General features: G+C 43.9%; 1 protein-coding gene across 1 annotated transcript in view; it reads right to left on the bottom strand.

Annotated features, from left to right (window-relative positions):
* Window positions 1-17,177, bottom strand: part of ACBD6 (acyl-CoA binding domain containing 6) — an 82,992-nt gene that overhangs the window by 37,838 nt on the left and 27,977 nt on the right. Inside the window, exons 5-6 of the mRNA XM_051807006.1 lie at window positions 9,380-9,485; window positions 2,834-2,923 (exon numbers count right to left, since the gene is read on the bottom strand). Coding sequence (XP_051662966.1) covers window positions 2,834-2,923; window positions 9,380-9,485 — 196 coding nt within the window. The remainder of the gene's footprint in view (window positions 1-2,833; window positions 2,924-9,379; window positions 9,486-17,177) is intronic.

Here is a 17,177-nt window from a genome sequence, read left to right as displayed (position 1 = left end):
AGCAGAGCAGCCTGTTGCCTTTCTGTATCCCCTCGCCCATGGCAATCGCTTTACCACCTCTTTTCAAACGTGCTATTAGAGCTAATTATGAACAACCAGAGAATTCAATGGCTGCAGCTTTTCAGTGACATTAGTGAACCACCCTTTGGAAACTGCAGCAGCACTGCTGAAAAACAAAAAGCACAGGGGCTGGACCACTGCAGTCTTGGGCCGTGGGGTTACTTCCAGAATTAAAGTGGTTTTGAGCACACTACAGGAATGAGCAGGAATGAGGAGACCTCTCCTCCTGCTCCCAACCTGTCTGTTTATCAGTAAAGAGTAATAAGTTGACACTTGCAGACCCCTCTTGATCCAGAGACTGCAGTACTTTGACAATAGATAACACAAAGGTAACTAAAATAAGGCAGCAAAAAGGTATTAAGGCAAATCTACAGGCACAGTGAACTGGTCTGACTCGCTCCAGGTCACCTATCAGAGCACTACTGTCATTGTTTGCTTAGGGCAGCTAAATCCTTTAGCACACTCCAAGAGAGCCAAGATGGAAGAACATTTATTAAAAAGGTAATGGAAGAGAGCATAAATCTGTCACGCTGTTTGACTAACTTTTTAGAAGCATACTAAAACACAGGCAATTAAAAAAAAAATTGGTCTATAACATTTCTCTCCTTCAATACCTGCTCATAACCCTCCTAAGCCCTAATTTATTCTTGATCTCTTATGTTGCCTGCACATAGGTGCTGCTGCAAAACTGAAGAAGACAGGAGAACACCCAAAGACCAGGAGGGGTGGATGGGAATTGTGGACTTTCCTGGGACAGAGGTGTGAAGGGAACCTCTGCTGAGAGTGCATTGCTCTGAAATAATAGATTCGAGTCACCAGAGATTCCCTCACACTTAACCCACTGTTCTTTACAGCCTATACATTAACTGATTTGGTAATGTGTAATAGCAGGTACTGCAGTGTTTATGGCCTGTTAAGAAGCCAGAGTTTCTCCCTCTCCCTTTTTCTTCTGGTTGATCTTAAAATTCCTCCTGCTCTTGCTCTGGATGTGAATTCTGACAGGGTAAAGGTTAAAATAAAAATAATAAAAAAAAAAAGAAATAAACATTAAGTCACAAAGTCTTGAAATGTTATTGCAATTTATATATGGCTGAGAATAAAAACGTGTCTGCTTTCTCTGGGAACACACCCACTTGCAAACAGAGACCTTTATAAAAAATTCTCCTTTATTACCTCGATGGGGGAAAAAAATATCAAAGATTGATTTTCTTTTTATGGCTATTATTAACCTTTTGTTACTGGCCAAAAATAATCTGGTTAGAACATGTGCAATGCATCAAAAAGAAAAAAGAGAAGAATTTAAGAGAAAAATGAATGCTCGGGGAAAAAAATTATGATGATTCTCCCTTCTGTCTTTTCTTCAAAGAGTCAGACTTTACCTCCAAAGGAATGAGACAGGTGTCAAAGAGAAGAGATGTTTCAGACAGAGCCCAAAACCATCTCCAGGATGCCAGGGTGAGGGAACAGGCTGATCCAACTTCTCTGCAGTTTCAGTGCAAAGCTGTTCCTGTATGTATCCAACACATCACTCACGAGATCTGACTGAAGGGTGATGGACAGGGCATGCAAAGCCCCCCTTCGTACTGGCTTCACTGCCCCTCTTCTATGTAAGGAAAAAACTCCTGTAAAATCCATTAAAACCAAAACCCCGGAGATCTAAGCATGAACATATGTTTGTCACCAGCTGCCACAGAGCTGTCCTTCCTCATACCATCCCAGCACCAATTCTGCCCAGGAAAGGGCAAAACAGACCTTTTTTTACAACAATTTCACGTGTGTCTAAGTACCAACATGGCTATTTGTGGGCAGGAGAGCAGAGCCAATAAGAGCCACGCAGGTGAAGAGCAGTCAATCATAATTTCACAGAAATACATTAGACAATTATTTCCCAACACAACCAAATCTACACAAGTCAGCCCTTAATTGCACCAAGCTGACAAAACTGGGAGCACTGACTCATGGGTACAGACAGACCCAAGCTGGCTGGCTGGAAGGAACCACTTGCAAAGCAGTTGCTGAACCAGTGTAGGACAAAACCTGGGCTATTAAGGTACCCTAAAACTGCTGCTAGCTAAGCTCAGATGTATGGGGGCAAACTGTGGTGGCTAAAAATTCTGTATTTTTCCCAGGCTACCTTTTTGGATGTTCTTAAAACAGAATCATAGAATAGTTTGGGTTGGAAAGGACATTAAAGATCATCTTGTTCCAACACCCCTGCCATGAGCAGGAACACCTTACACTAGACCAGGTTGCTCCAAGCCCTGTCCAACCTGGCCTTGAACACTTCTAGGGATGGGGCAGCCACAGCTTCTCTGGGCAACCTGTGCCAGGGCCTCACCACCCTCACAGAGAGGAATTTTTTTCTGATATCTAATCTAACCCTACTCTCTGTCAGTGTGAAGTCATTCCCCTTTGTCCTGTCACTCCAGGTTCTTGTAAATAGTCCCTTTCTTGCAGGATCCCTTCAGGTACTGGGAGGTCCCAGTTAGGTCACTCCAGGCTGAGCAATCCCAACTCTCTCAGCCTTTCCTCATAGCAGAGGTGCTCCATCCCTGTGATCATCTTGGTGGCCTCCCCTGGGCTGGCTCCAACTGGACCCAGAGCTGGAGGCAGCACTGCACATGGGGTCTCACCAGAGCTGAGCAGCTTTTCTGTGATAAGTACCCTGAGAAAACTTGCTATGGAGTATTGAAGAATTCAGCTTCATGCGAAACATTTGGTCAGGAGGCTCTGTAACACATCGATCAAATTCAACTTTGTATTCCTTTCTTACCTGGATGTTGACATCAGCAGAGTGCTGTAACAGTGCTGAAACCAGCTCCTTGTGTCCTCTGTCACACGCCCAGTGGAGCAGAGCCCGGCCCTGCAACATCCAGGAGAAAAATTAACAAAGCCAGGCAAAAAACCCCACGGAGAATCAGTCTTGCTAATAAGTATTGAGCACCGATAACCAAATTAACACAGAGTTAAAGGAAAAAGTAAAAAAATAATATTAGTATGCAGCTTATTATTCCTTGTGATTTGAACTTAAAAATAATGCTAGAAAAGTGAAAAGTGACACACAGTTCAATTTTTCATTAATTTAGCACTAAGCCCACAAGCCAGCAAAAAACTTAGAGGGGAAAAGTAGGAAAGCATGAAACACAGGAGCCATGACATGATTTTTTTTCCTGTATAGATTTGGGATTTTGGCACCTCTGACTTTTCTGGGAACAACGACTTACACAATAAGGATAGGATTTTCAGTGCTGCCTAAGTCACCTGGATGCCAAGTTCCCAAAAGCTCATTCCTCTGGCAGGTCCAAAGCACTTAACCCACAGGTCCTGTCTCTGCTGCAAGAGAAGATTAAAACTGGGCAGCTGGGCAGGCATCACCCACAATTGTCCCCTCTCAGCTCTGCAACATGGGCTGCTGCACCCATGCCTCTGCCCTCTCCCAGACTTTTGCAGTTTTCTTCCCATCTGCTTTCTGCAGTTGTCTGCCACCATGGAAAGGGACACAATGGAAGTACAGATCACCCTGCCTGATAAAGATATGGGAAGAAGCTCAGGATCCCTGAGAAATGGAGATCAAAGTAGTCTGAGATAGATTTTCTTCTTTGTTTACTACACACACGTGGTAAATTATACTTACTGTTCCTATTAGGCTCTCCTGTTTTCCAGGGGAGAACTTGGAAATCACCCTGCAGATAACCAGGAATCACACCCCACAAGTTGTGACACCATCAGACTGACCTGTGTTTTCCAGTAGGCCACAGAAAACAGTCACAGACCCTCACAGATGAAATCAGTTAAATTAGCCTATGCCTGGTTATAAATCTCCTGACAGAGCAGTGAGGAACAAGGTGAGCAACTCATTTATCTGCTAATGGGGACTGTGAGCCAAATTTCCTAACCACGGTGCCAGAAAGCAGGAGGGGCAGAAGACACCTGTGATCAAAGCTCACGCTGCTTCTGCTGGATGTTCTTGGGCAGGGCAGCAGAGGTAGAACATGATTTTGAGTCAGGAAATGCACACGTTTTGACCCAGTAAGTAATTAATTTTTGTAACACATAATTTTAATGTTACACTAATTAACCTTGAATTACAATGAATTTTCTGACAGTGACTTTCTATGGAAGCACTGATGACATCCATGGGCCATTTAATGATTAATGTTCTTGCACTCAATGCCACTATTGAAGTCTACAAGGGGGAAAGAGTACAATTTAAAACAATTGGTAAACATGGAAAGATCCTTAATTCATGTTTAGCATCCTTAACTCACCTCTGGACTGGTAATTACTTAAGACTTAGGATTTCAGTTGGACAAATACCAACTTTTTTCGTGCCACAGATGTTTATGTCGAAAGAAAGAAGCACTATGTGCAATATGTATAATAGCAATAAATACTTCAACAGATGATTTCAGTTTCTTTATATATGTGTAGAGGAATAACACCATAATTACACAAGTGTAATTACTGTGCAATTACATGATATAATAAAGGCATTTCTATATTTTTAATCAAATTAACGTTACAGATTAGTGGCTATAACAAGTTGGTTTGCTTTTGTCTCTGGACAAGCAGAATCTCATTTTATTGGTGCTGAACTTGGCTGAGACCAATAAAGGGAAACCAACAGTTAATTCTGACACCTCAGGGGTGCCACAGTACTGTGCAGCTGGTCTTGCCCATGACACTGGAAGGCTGGTTCTGCTGCACATGCTGCCTTTTGAACAAGACAAAAACCTGAAGCCTGATCATCTACAGTCATTACAAATCTCCTTGTGCTATTTGCAGGAGTATGGATTTCAAGCCTTGGGCCAACTCCACTTTGGGTAATTACACTCTGCTTACCTATATATTTTCTCTGCAATTCTAAATGGATACAGTATTTTCTAATTAGTGCCTTAAATGGCTCTGCATTGTAATTGTGCACTATTAAATAGCTGACATGTTCCACCCAAGAAATGTCTGCATCCTCGCAGCCATGCCCTCGACACAGGGTGTAAGGGACTTTGGAGACCTCCTGTGCAAGAGCACACCATGAGATGTGGGAGTAAAGACACCTGCAGAAGAATCTCAACCTACTTACTGCGTAACAAAAAGCATTTGTATTTAAAACAGTTGGACTCCAAGATCTTAGAGGTCTTCTTCAACCTTAATGATTCTATGAAAACTAGATAATATTCACTACTGTTTGCATAGCATCAGGCAAATTAACAACAATCAACAGTTCTAGCTAATATACTTAGGCAGCTATACAGCTACAAAGTCTATTTGTTTCTCATGTCTTCCTTAAAATAAGCCTTAGGGATAAGAAACTGAATTTACAGTCCAGCCTTTTGTGTAGCACGGATATCACCTCTGAATGCTGCAAAATTCTTTAGTCCACACAGCTGCTGCTTTGGATCAGCACATAACATGTGCTTGTGTGTTTAAATAACATGGCAGAAATCTTAAGAGCCACAGATTGAGCTTTCCCAAAACAATTCCCACATGGCTGTTTCATTAAGCAGTGAGAGATTCAGAGCAACATGAATAATTTCACGTAGGGAAGAACTGCAGCAGTGAGGTCCTGACTAGATGCAATCAAACACCAAGGTACTCCCTCCTTGCAATTCAAACACGACAGTTGTTGCAGAAGTTACTTGAGAGGATGCATTTTCCCCAGCCTTTGAAGTATTTAATAAAAAAAAAAAGCATAAAAATAGCCCCACTGCACTAACCCTGCCTGTTAAATCTTCTGTGCTTTGCCTGGCTAACCGCTGCCAGCTTGGCCAGCTTCTGCAGCAGCTTCTCAAGCCAACAGCACATCAATTCTGCTCAGCTCCAAGTCACAGGGTGTTCACAAACAAAGCACAGGACAGGGATTTGTCTCCGATATACCGAGCCTCGGCAGACAAATGGATGGGAATGATTTTCACATCAATTAGCCGGAGCACAGAAAGGGGAGAACAAAGCCAAACCGAATGGATGTGCTACAATATTAAGCTATACTTCTAGGCACGATGTTTGCAGAGGTAATGGCTGTATAGCAGTGAGCCACTCTAACTTGTGGCAAGTGTTTTATTAGCAGTAATTAAGAAGAGATAGACATCTATCTAGATAGAATGACTGCATCCCTCTGTGACAGCAGAAACAGCGAATGGAAGGGCTGTTGTTGCAATTATACAGGTAAACTTGATTTGGAAGTGAATCCCTTTCAGAGCTCTCAAATGTCTGGTAAAGTTTTTCTAATGGGAGCAAGCCTGTAAATCCAGAAGCATGTGATTCTTCTTCAAATTCATTTTTTCCCCTGTCCTTTCCTTGGCAGGCTGGCACCAATTTGGCACTTGCTGTCTCAAAAGCACGGGGACTGGGGACTAAGTGAGCAACTTGTCAGATGCCTCTCATTAAAGTTTTGGCAAGGACTTAAAACACTGCACACAGGTAACATGTTTGTTTACTGGGATTTATCCAACAATTAAAAAAAAATTATCTAGCTACAACCTCCACAGTCCTTGGCACAAATTACACGAGCAATTCATCTCTGCCTTTGAGCAGCTCCTGGTTTGTTAGAAGTTGAAAAAACACTGTTCTCAAAAAGGCAGCAAGTGAGCCACACTCCCAGGATGTGCCTGGGGCGACTTCACAGCCACAGGACATTTCTTATGCCATTAGTCCTGCTGACATGTGCAAGGGAAACAGGTTGCTTTAGTCTGTGCTACTTATAAGTGAATGCAAGCTATTCTGTTGAACTCTGGGCAATTTAGACACAGTAAATGGAAGCTCGTAAATGATTACTGTCATTAGATTATTTGTTTAATTCCAAATTGAAGTCTATTATATCCAAACTGTTAGCAGGTATGCTGGCCTGAACGCTGTACATCAAGAGCTTTATGTCTTGTGGGGAGAAGACCACTGATGCTTTGGAAGTTTCCAAGTGCATCTCTCTAAACCCATTTCTGAAATCCTTTTGCTTCGAGTCAGTTGGCTCATCCCCACTTTACATTTTAATTCTTGATTTCTTTTCTCCTTTTGCTGACTTATTTCAGGTTTGCACAAAATGAGGGGGGGTACTAGTAGATGCAGTATTAACATATCACATAAAAATAAAATCTAAACACCCTACAACCTCAGCCAGGTCTTTATTGTTCAAGGCAAGGCTGAGCTGTGTGTCTTTGCAGCTTAGCACGAGCCTATTTGGTGCTTCAGTAGATTTTGTTTCATTACAAGTTATCTCTTTGTATGTATCCCTGTGCCATTTTAAATTTATAGGTATTTAAATCAAAGGATTGACACTGTGAGTTATGTTCAGAGGCCAGGTGAGGCAGCTTTTAGATACAGCAGGATGTATTTACACAGTAACACTAAAATAGTTAATAAAAATGACAAGATTATGCTTGCACACACTTCACTCTACGAAAGGCTTGGTCTGGGATATCTCTAGTCTAAAAGGGGTTCTAAAACTTCAATCAACCTGCATGATATTGGAAAATAAGCTACCCTCCAGATTGGGAAGAACATGTTTGGATACCAAACAACACTGGTAATGGTTTCAGCTCCTTAACATATCAGGAAATAAGTGTTTCTTTCAGATTTTTGTTTCTGGTATGCTATTTTTTGGTTTCTTGGACCAGTTAGGGTTAGCCTAAAGAAGCCAGCACTTGCCAAAAAAAAGGTTGTCACTTCCCTATTTGCACATTTGCTGGGGTAAACCAAAATTGTTGAAGCCGTGAGAATTTTGTGTATGGGGGAATTCTGCACAACTGTCAAGTCCCACGAGCCCTTCACCAGCAGGCAGGTGCTTTTGGCTCCTGCCTTTGCTGAAGCAATTCCCTACTCTGCAATAGTCACATGCTAATATCCATTAGCAACAGGATTATCCATTAGAAATAGGACTTCTCTTACATCAGGACTCATGGATAATTCCCAAGAAGGATGTGTCACCTGGCGGTTTTCAGATCTGGCTTAAAACATTTACGTAGTTTAGATATTTCAGCTATCTTTCACAAAATATTTTTTTTTTTTAAATCAAACTTTCTTTGGCTGAAAACAAGCCCACTTGTTGCTTGAACAGCAAGGAAGGTACCATTTTCTGAATGTTGCTCACTACAAAAGAGCACCTTGCCAGTGGGAACAAAGCAATGTTAACATGACATTATTATACACTTATTGCAGGTGTGTGATCCTAAAAATGAGCTCTTTTTTAATGCAAGCACTGCAGCTGTATTCTGTGGGACTGCCCTGGACATTCCCTTCTGTGGCCTGTGATCAGCAGGAGGAGGGATGGAGCTCAGGACCGGTACTGTAGCAGTGACTGTGTGGCACACGACAGTTTCAGTTCATTGAATTTATGATGTGAAATTCCAACCCTGATCATGAACACCCTCCCTCCTCTCCTCTGAAAATTAATTCACATGAATTCCTGATTAATAATAAAAGGCCCTGCCATCAGCATTCAGAGCCCCAGCCGGGGCTGTCATGGCTCAGAGGGCAGAAATCTGCTTAGAGCTATAGGAGAACCCAACTGAATTTGTGGCGTCTCAGTCTATGAATGTCTAAGCACTTCATCTGTTCACCACAACACAATGTGCTGGAAGGTAGTGGGTAAAAGGAGCTGTGCACAGGCTGGACCAGGAGCAGGGATAGGTGGCAGTGTGCAAGCACAGAAACCAAGGTGACAAACCTGGTACAGCCACAGTTCCTGAAGGATTAACACGAAACTGTCCACACCGGGACAGTTGCTCTTACCAAGAAAAAGATCAAGCCAATCCACAGTTTTAAACACAGCTTTTTCTTGGGAGTTTCTGGCAACATCTGTCTTATCTCCCTGTGGAGAAATGGTGTTTTGAGTTTGGTGAGGAGAGAAAGACCTGATGATGTCATTATTTTTGTGAAGCTGGAAAGCCAGTGTCACTCATTTGCTCTCCACCTGGGAATGATGAAAAGCTGGTGGCATGACAGAAATCCTACTTCAAGCCTGAACACAGGTCATCAGCCAAAAAAAACCCCATTTCCCTCACTTCCTAACTCTGTTTGACCATATTTAGTATACAAAGTGGGGAAAGGGAACTATTCAGGAGATCTTATTCTGCAAGTGGCTGCTGAAAATAACATAGAAATTAAGCTTCTGATATGCTAAAGCATTACAGTTACTACATCCACACACTACTAGAAATCCAGTGGAAAGCTGTTTTCCAATAGATTATCCCTGTCTCAATGACCAAGTGTTTGTCCAACTGTTACAGTACCTTGTTATAACAAACCCAACTAGGGAATTTTAAAAAGAAGTAGCACTGAATTAATACACAACACAGTTAAAAGATTAATGGTTCCTTTTTCTCCATACCTCCTCATCTGTGACGTTCACATCCACTTTTTTTGATTGAATGGCTTTGGTTACATAGTCAATGTTGTTTTCTCTGCAGTAATCAAAAATGTTCTTGTCCTCTTCCCTATTCAGGAAACAAAAGCAAAGAAGCACCGTGTTACTGCACAACACAAAGGCCACATACACATCATATGCTCATTTCAATGACATTTCAATGCTGTCACCAGACTGAAACAGGCACCTAGTACTGCACATGCAGAATAATGTGGGTTTTTTTTTCTCCCAAGTTAGGAGACAGAAGATCCCGCTTCCTAGAAAAACAAAGGTTTTTAGCAGTATTATGTCCGGACAAAAGTCAGCTTACTCCTGTGAAATGGCACAAGAAACGTATGAAGTTAGCCAGAAAAAATCCACGTTTGAGTTCTGGTACAAATCACTGCAATCCCACAGAAGAGAAAGGGCTAAAGCTGCTCTTCCTGTAAGAGCCACTCTGGGTCCCACAAAAGCCCTGTCTGATGCCCATCCATCTCGGACAGCGGCCTGGACAAAACAGCAGAACAAGCAGGACACATGCAAAGCAATCTGGCTGATTACACATTGGATCCTGGACATAACACCAGCAGGTGCTCACTTAGGAGTGCTTGCAGGCAGGAAGATCCAATTGTGCTGTCACGAGAGCCTGAGTCACACCTATAGCTTCTTCTAGAGATAAAAGCAATACCCTGACTTCAGACACACTAAAACTTCCCTCCTCACCAGTCAAACAAACAGAACCTCCAATGAAGTTACGATCTTTCCCAGATTCTTAAAAGAATAATACCTTTAGGTTTAAATACACTGATCCCACTGTGTTGCTAACAGGGAATAAAGAAAAGAAGTCACTGGTTTTACCAAAATAAGCCAAGAGCCCACACACTCCCCTCTCTTTCTAGTTTCCAGATGAAAACTGTGGTTCAAATGAACCCATCAGCGTTGCTAAGGGACTTGGCAGCTTCACGAGAGTTAAACACAGAGTCGCTGCCTCACATGACATCCCCAGTTTTCAATCACCTTAACTTAAGACCATCTGGATGTTCCGCAGAACTCAGCCTGACAGTCTCAGCTACTTGTAAAAATGGGAGGTTGCTGGAGCTGGTCAGACCCAGTAAGGAGGTCATTCTGCTGTGGGCCTTTTGGGCAGGAGAAATCCAACAGTGCAGTTTGAGAACTGATGCACTGGTACTAAAAGGTAACACTCCTCCTATTCATCTGCACTGCTCTTGAACCTCACAGGCTGAATAATGTCAGGAGAAGGGAAAGTAAAAATCTAAATAATGTTTGCATTTCTGAGCAATGGATTACAAACAAAAGGGTTGCTCTTTCACCTGCAATCCCCCCAAAAAAGAAAAAACCAACGCCACCAAGACCATGTCCCCTGCTCCCATCAGGGCAGGCAGAGCTCCATGACATGGCTTTGACTTTGTCTTTGATTGCTATGCATCTAGCCTACTGAGTTACACTCTAATTCCTCAGACCTTCCTTCCTCGGTGCCAGAAAAGGGTGGGAAAAAGTGCTGACACTCATCTCCAGCAGCAGATCACTGCTTTCTCCAAAGAAGTCACTTCCTCTGACCTCCCTCTCACCTTGCTCTCTTAGTAGCACTGTTCTCCAGCACATCACCCCCATTTTTCCTTGCAGACAAGTGAGCTGCACCTCACACTCTGTGTTCAGGCATAGGGACACTACAGAAGTCTCCCAGTTTCTTAACCAGTCTGTCATGAACTCATTTGTTGGTAGAGGTCTTGCCCACTCACTACACACAAGCTCCTGGGAAACAGGTCACTGCATGCTTTAGATGCAATTACCTTGAATTCCAGGGAAAAAAGAACCTCATGGTGGGATTAGAAAAGGCAAAAGCTTGTACTGCTGGAGATGGAGCTTGACAGACTCATGATGGAGGTCATGAGACATGCCTGCCCCTACTAACAAGGGCTGATTTGATATGCTGGGAAGTCCCTTCAGTCCTACCTTGTTAGTCCAACCTCTCCAGCACACCCTTGGCTGCTGACAGCAGCCTTTTATGAGAAGCTGCTTTTCAGACAACACTGTACAGTAACTTGGCTCCCCACTGCACAGCCACACACCTCTCGTTTATAGCAGATCACTCTTTTTTCCATAACACCAAAGCAAACCCCAGTGTCTCCTTGCTAGAGAAGTCCACAACTGTTCTCAGTTATTCCTGGGTGATTTTCCATGTCACAACCATGAGCTCGGGCTGTACCCTCCATCCCACAAGCTGCAGAGCCCTGACAGACCTCACACGGCAGCACCAGAGGCACCAGCAAGTACCTGGCAGCAATAAAGCACCTGACTGTGCTCCAGGGGGAGTGTGTGCAGGGCCTGTGCCAGCAGAGAGGGCACTGCGACCCTGATGTACCAAACCCAGCCCATCTTTCCACCACAGCCTCCAGACAGGACTTTTACAGTCTTTTTCCAAGGATATTATTATCTGCAAGGGGAAAATGACCTGACACAGCTATTTGGATATGATTTAGCTTTCTGGAATAACCAACACTGCAAATGCTCTATATAACCCCCTTCCAAAAAACCACTTTTCTTTCAGAAGTCTCCACAATGGAATTAATCCAGAATACCAATTTCCCCACCTGAAGATAAGATTTCGGGAAATTTCGTCCTTCTACTCCACATTTATTTCTCAAGCTTTAAACCACTCCCCTGTTCCTGATGCCCTCTTTCAAAAAATTAAAGATATATCATATCCAACTTTTCTATAAATATTAACAAAGAGAAACAAGCCCTTTCCTGAATACATTTGAGGGAAGTCCACACAGTCACAACCAAGACATTTTACCTACAAATAAAACAGTCACATGAAGCTACACTCCAGACATTTAAAACTATCCGATCTAGACACATGCCAAAACCAGGAGGGGACACTGAGAAAAGGGTTCAGAGGTGTTAAAACCAGATATTTGGAGGGATCAATACTAGCAAAAACATTCCCCTTGAATGGTGTGAATGGAATAAAGACAAGTTACTGTTATTTGCTGACTTTGCATTTAAAACCATACAGGACAAATAAGAAACAGAGTTTGAAAACTTGGCAACTCAGTTTTTTGTTTCCCTTTATTTCACATGTGTGTATGCGTTCGTACTTAATAATCCCTCCACTGAAGTAGCTACAAGAAAACAAAAAGGATGTAATGTTTTTATCAGACCTGTTCCCAGTAGGAATTTGCACTCCTCATAAAACTGGTAAGAGGTGACAGGAAGGCCCAGAAACTGGTTAAAACAGTATAAAACCAGACAGAAGCACATCAGAAATACAGAAGTAAGTGACAGTGCAAAAACATTGCTCAGATAATGTTATGAGGGAAACAACCCATAGCATTTCCATCAGTATTTTCAGAAAAATCTCAATTCATGTAAAAAACAGAGTATTCAGTATATCTGAATGGATGGGAAAGACCACGAAACTCAACTTAACGGAGATGTGCACAGTTATTTAAAACCTGTAGCTAAAAGGAAGACTTGGATGCAATTTTCTTTCCACGTCAGACTGTTGAGCCAGAAAGGAGCCTTCAAGTCAGTGACCACTTGACAGTCAGTAAAGGCAGTGACTGTGTTTACATCTATTTCCTGAGGTTGGCCAGAGGGTTTCCTCTTCTCCCTTGCTGACACATGTTCAGCCTCCAAAGCTGTTTTCTCCTGCTCTCCCCCATCCCCAGTAAAAGATGCTAATTCTCATTTAACAATGAGTTGAAGCGTACCTGTTGCCTGCAAGTAACACATGGGCAGCTTTTTCCATCCTTGAATAAAAGGATGTGGAAGAACTTAACACCAAGCCCATCCTTCCCCAAGCTTGGAAGGCTTCGCAAGCCCTTCTCCACAAGCTGTCCAAAACACACGTATTGAGCCAACAGTTTTTAAACAGCTCATGGAAAAGATCTGGTGCTGGCTGATCAGGCTTCATCTCCTTCTTACCTGGAGTGTTATAAATCTCCTTGCCACCAAGGCTGCCACTGAAAAGGGCACGGAAGAGACTCTGACATTCAGACATTTTACCCTCGCGCAGAGAACATCCTCCAGGTTTGCCCCGTGCCCTTCCTCCCCCCTTGCAGGTTACCTCCAGCGCAAAGCTCAGGGCAGAGGGCTGAGATCAGGTTCTACCTGGGGCGTCCTCAGCCCTTTTCCCGGGGCTGGTCCAAGCCGTGTCCCAGTGGACTCGCCACGGAGCGGCCCCAGGTGCCGCTAACAGGTGGTTTTGCCCGTCTGGTTGGCACGGCACTGCCGAGCGAGCGGGAGCGCGGCGGAGCGGGGCAGGACGCGTGCGGGGAGCCCAGAGACACTCGCAACACTCGCTGTTTATGTCAAGGCCCTCGGCCCCCAAGGGACCCATTTTCACATAATCTATAATTATCTCTTCGCTTTAATCGCCTCGTCACTTCGGAGGCTCTCCTGGGCACAGGAAGAGGAAAAGCTCATTAACTGAACCTTTTCTCCTCTCTCCAGCCACCCATAGCTTTTAATTGCTTGGTGTTGTTATTATCTATCAGTGCAACTGGGATCATTTTCATAAGAAAGGGTGGTGGGAGGGAGGAAGGCAGGAGCGGGTCCCTGAGGTACGCACCACAGACAAACCTTTGCTTTCTCAATTATTTATGCCAGCTGAGGTTTTACAAGCTGAATAAATCCATAACTCAAGTTTATTTTGAGCCGGCAGGCCGTCCCGAGGGAAGGGTTGCCCACTTGCCGGCGCACTTGTGTGCCGTCCTCCGAGAGCCGCCGGGACATAGCGAGACATGTGTCATCCAATTCCCCACCCGCCACGCACACTTCGGCACAGCAGCGGCAGCACCGGAGAGGAGGTGGTCGTGAAAACCCCAAATAGGAGCCTCCACTGAAGGATGAGCTCTCCCAGAGAGGAGGCAGGCCTGAGCCCAGGTCCCCTTTGCACAACAAAGCAAAAGCCCCAAGGGTCACTGCTCCGGGGACAACAAAAAGGGAGGGAGCAATAAACTTGGCAATCATCTTGAAGCCAAGAGATTTGCCTGCTGAACATCACCAGGAGAGCATCCATTTCTAAATAACACTGACCTGAAAAAAACCCAAACCCCAGCTGCCTGTACCCGCAGGTGTTTTGTGTGAGGCACCACGGCTGAGCACGCCAGGCTGCCTGGGCTCTGCACAACTGGGAAAGCTCTTCCACAGGGATTGCACAGCCCTGCATTTACCCAAGCGACAGACATCTGTGGCACAGCCACCCACACAAATACCACCATGAGCCCATAATTCCCAATACAGCAGGGATGCTGCTGGCTCCCACATCCCTGCAGCTTGGCGCTTATCTCCAGTTTCGGCGTTCCCGAAAGCGAGCCCGGAGGGAGACAACAAAACCCCAACCGTGCTCCGGAGCACTGGGCTCGTCTCAAAAGTGCTCCGAAGCACCATCCTTGCAATGGATGCTGGAAGCAGCTCTTTAAAATTCAGCAGCCTTTGTGCCTGACCACATGCAGCGACCTCTGGTATTTTCTGCCAAAACAGTTCATTTGTCTCGCACAACAACTAATCAATTCCCAGGGCCATCCATCACCGGGGCTCGTGCGAGCCGGCCCGGCAGCGGGGCCAGATGGCGGCTGCGTTAGTGGGATTAATACAATTCTGATAGATTACACGGCATCAGGCAGGTCCCAAACCCGAGGGGTGCCCGCCCCGCGTCCCCATCCTAAACGGAGCCCCACTCGTGACTGGGGTTGCTCCCAAGCGTTAGGGGGAAGGGTGGAAGTTTCTACCAGAAAAGGCCTCTCTGCCGACTGGTAGATGTCACTCCCACGCCAGCATGCCAAGACTGCATGGAAGCAGCTCATGGCAGAGTGCAGGAGGGCTCCTCCAGTGGCAGTGCAAAGAGACACGGACATTTGGCAAAATTATTTCTCATTCTTCACCTGCCAAGTCAATGTTTTCGTTTGCTGAAAACACCTATAAACTGCTTCTCCTTCCCCTGGCTTTAAAAAAAAATACTGAAAAATAACTTCAAAGCTGAATTTCCAAGGCTACGGTATTTTTGGCATCTCTTTCAGTTTGTCTTGGATGAGATTTATACTGGTAACACATCAGTCAACCTCAGCTCCCTGCTCATTTCCCACATTTGTGAAACTCTAATTATAGCGATTTGATCATGAAAGAGCTCCACTACAATGGCTTTGTTCTGGTAATAGCACCAGAAAAGAGACATAAAGCTTTATGTAGCAGTGAAAAAAAAAAAAGAAGAAAGAAAAAAACCACCACTATACGCAGACTGAAATCACAGATAATTTCTAAATCTTTCCTTCCAGGGGGAACCTCCAAGTCCCATCATCAGTCACCAGCACACAGGATTTTTGTGTAATGCCCAAGGGGAGATAAGTGATTTGCAGAGAAGCCCAGAGGCAGAGCACTATGCTAATACATCCTGCAACTGCTCCCCATTACTCACTGGGGGTACTCGAGCTCTTTATTGCCAGGGTTTATTAATGACTCCTAATTGATGACCAGTGCCCAGCACCCCAAAGTAAATAACTGCTACGCCTCATTAGCTCAAGAGACCTTCTCCTGATTTGAGGATTGATCTATGAACACACAAATTGCACTGATTTAACCGAATCTCTTTCTAAATTGATTTAATTAGATCGGTGTAACCTGTTTCTATGGATGCTCTCGAATTTATTTGGAATCAGTGCAATGTACTTCTGTGAGCCAGACTGACCATTCTTCTATTTTGTTCTCAATTAGAAACATTTGAGATAATTAGTGATAAGGCAAAAATCAGGCCTGGCACTGAGTTCCTCCTACTGTTGATCCACTTTCGGGCAGGGTATGGTAACTCCACTTTGTCCAGCGTTTATAGCTCTGCATCCTAAAATCCAAGCATTTCATCCCACAAGAGGAAGGTAAGCACTATTTATGCATAATTTTAGACACACAGTTTGAAAGCAATGGCACTGTTGCTTTGTTGGTAACTACTGCTGATGGCATACTGGTGGTTTGTTCTATTTAAACAAAAGCCTCTTCCTATTTATTACGCAGTAGCAGCTTGGAGGATGTTAACTTTTTGATGAACTGTTCAAAAGCTCCTGGCAAGAATAAAACAAGTGATCCTGCTTAGGTGAACCTGCAAAACTCTGCACTTGCATCCTTGTCTATCTCCTGGTGCAAGGTGAGGTTGTGACGATGCTCCAGATAAATTAGCAGCCTTTTCCTGCCTTTGCATCAGCAGAATCCTAAAGGGCATATGGTAGGCTGTGTTTGGCAGAGTAATGACTGCTGAGAAATTGCTTTCAGCAGTCTGTCAGAGCTCAGGGCTGATGAGGACTCAAGTTTTACTTTTTAGTACACAAAAAAGGGGTTTTTTTTGTTTATTCTGATCTTCCTCAATATGATCCTGTAACAAGAAAATATTTATCCTATCAACAGCCCTGGGAAACAGAGACTAAAGTGGTTTGATTTATATCCCAGTTTTTGCAAGCTCGTTGCAAAACTTCAGTCAACCCACCATAGAAAACCCAGTCAATAAACAATCTACATCAAAGTCTCTTTTCTCAGGTTTTGAGGCAGCACAAATGTACACACTGAACTTACAGCACGGGACTTACCTGTAATAATCAAAGTGTTAAAGTTTATGCTGGCTCAAGCTATTCAGTTTTATTTCTCTTTAAACATTTGCATGTTTTTCCTCTACAGAAAATGCCTTGTTTTTTAAGACTACATTCTGTTTTATGAAGTATTTTTGAATGCTAACCTTATGTTCTTGTAAGTAACCACTCACGGGCTCACAAAA

This window comes from Manacus candei, unplaced genomic scaffold (assembly GCF_025592945.1).
Source record: "Manacus candei isolate 608988 ecotype Guabito, Panama unplaced genomic scaffold, ASM2559294v1 h1tg000005l, whole genome shotgun sequence".
Lineage (NCBI taxonomy): Eukaryota > Metazoa > Chordata > Aves > Passeriformes > Pipridae > Manacus > Manacus candei.
The sequence above is the reverse complement of the archived record's forward strand: the minus strand, read 5'-3'. Positions and strand labels throughout refer to the sequence as shown.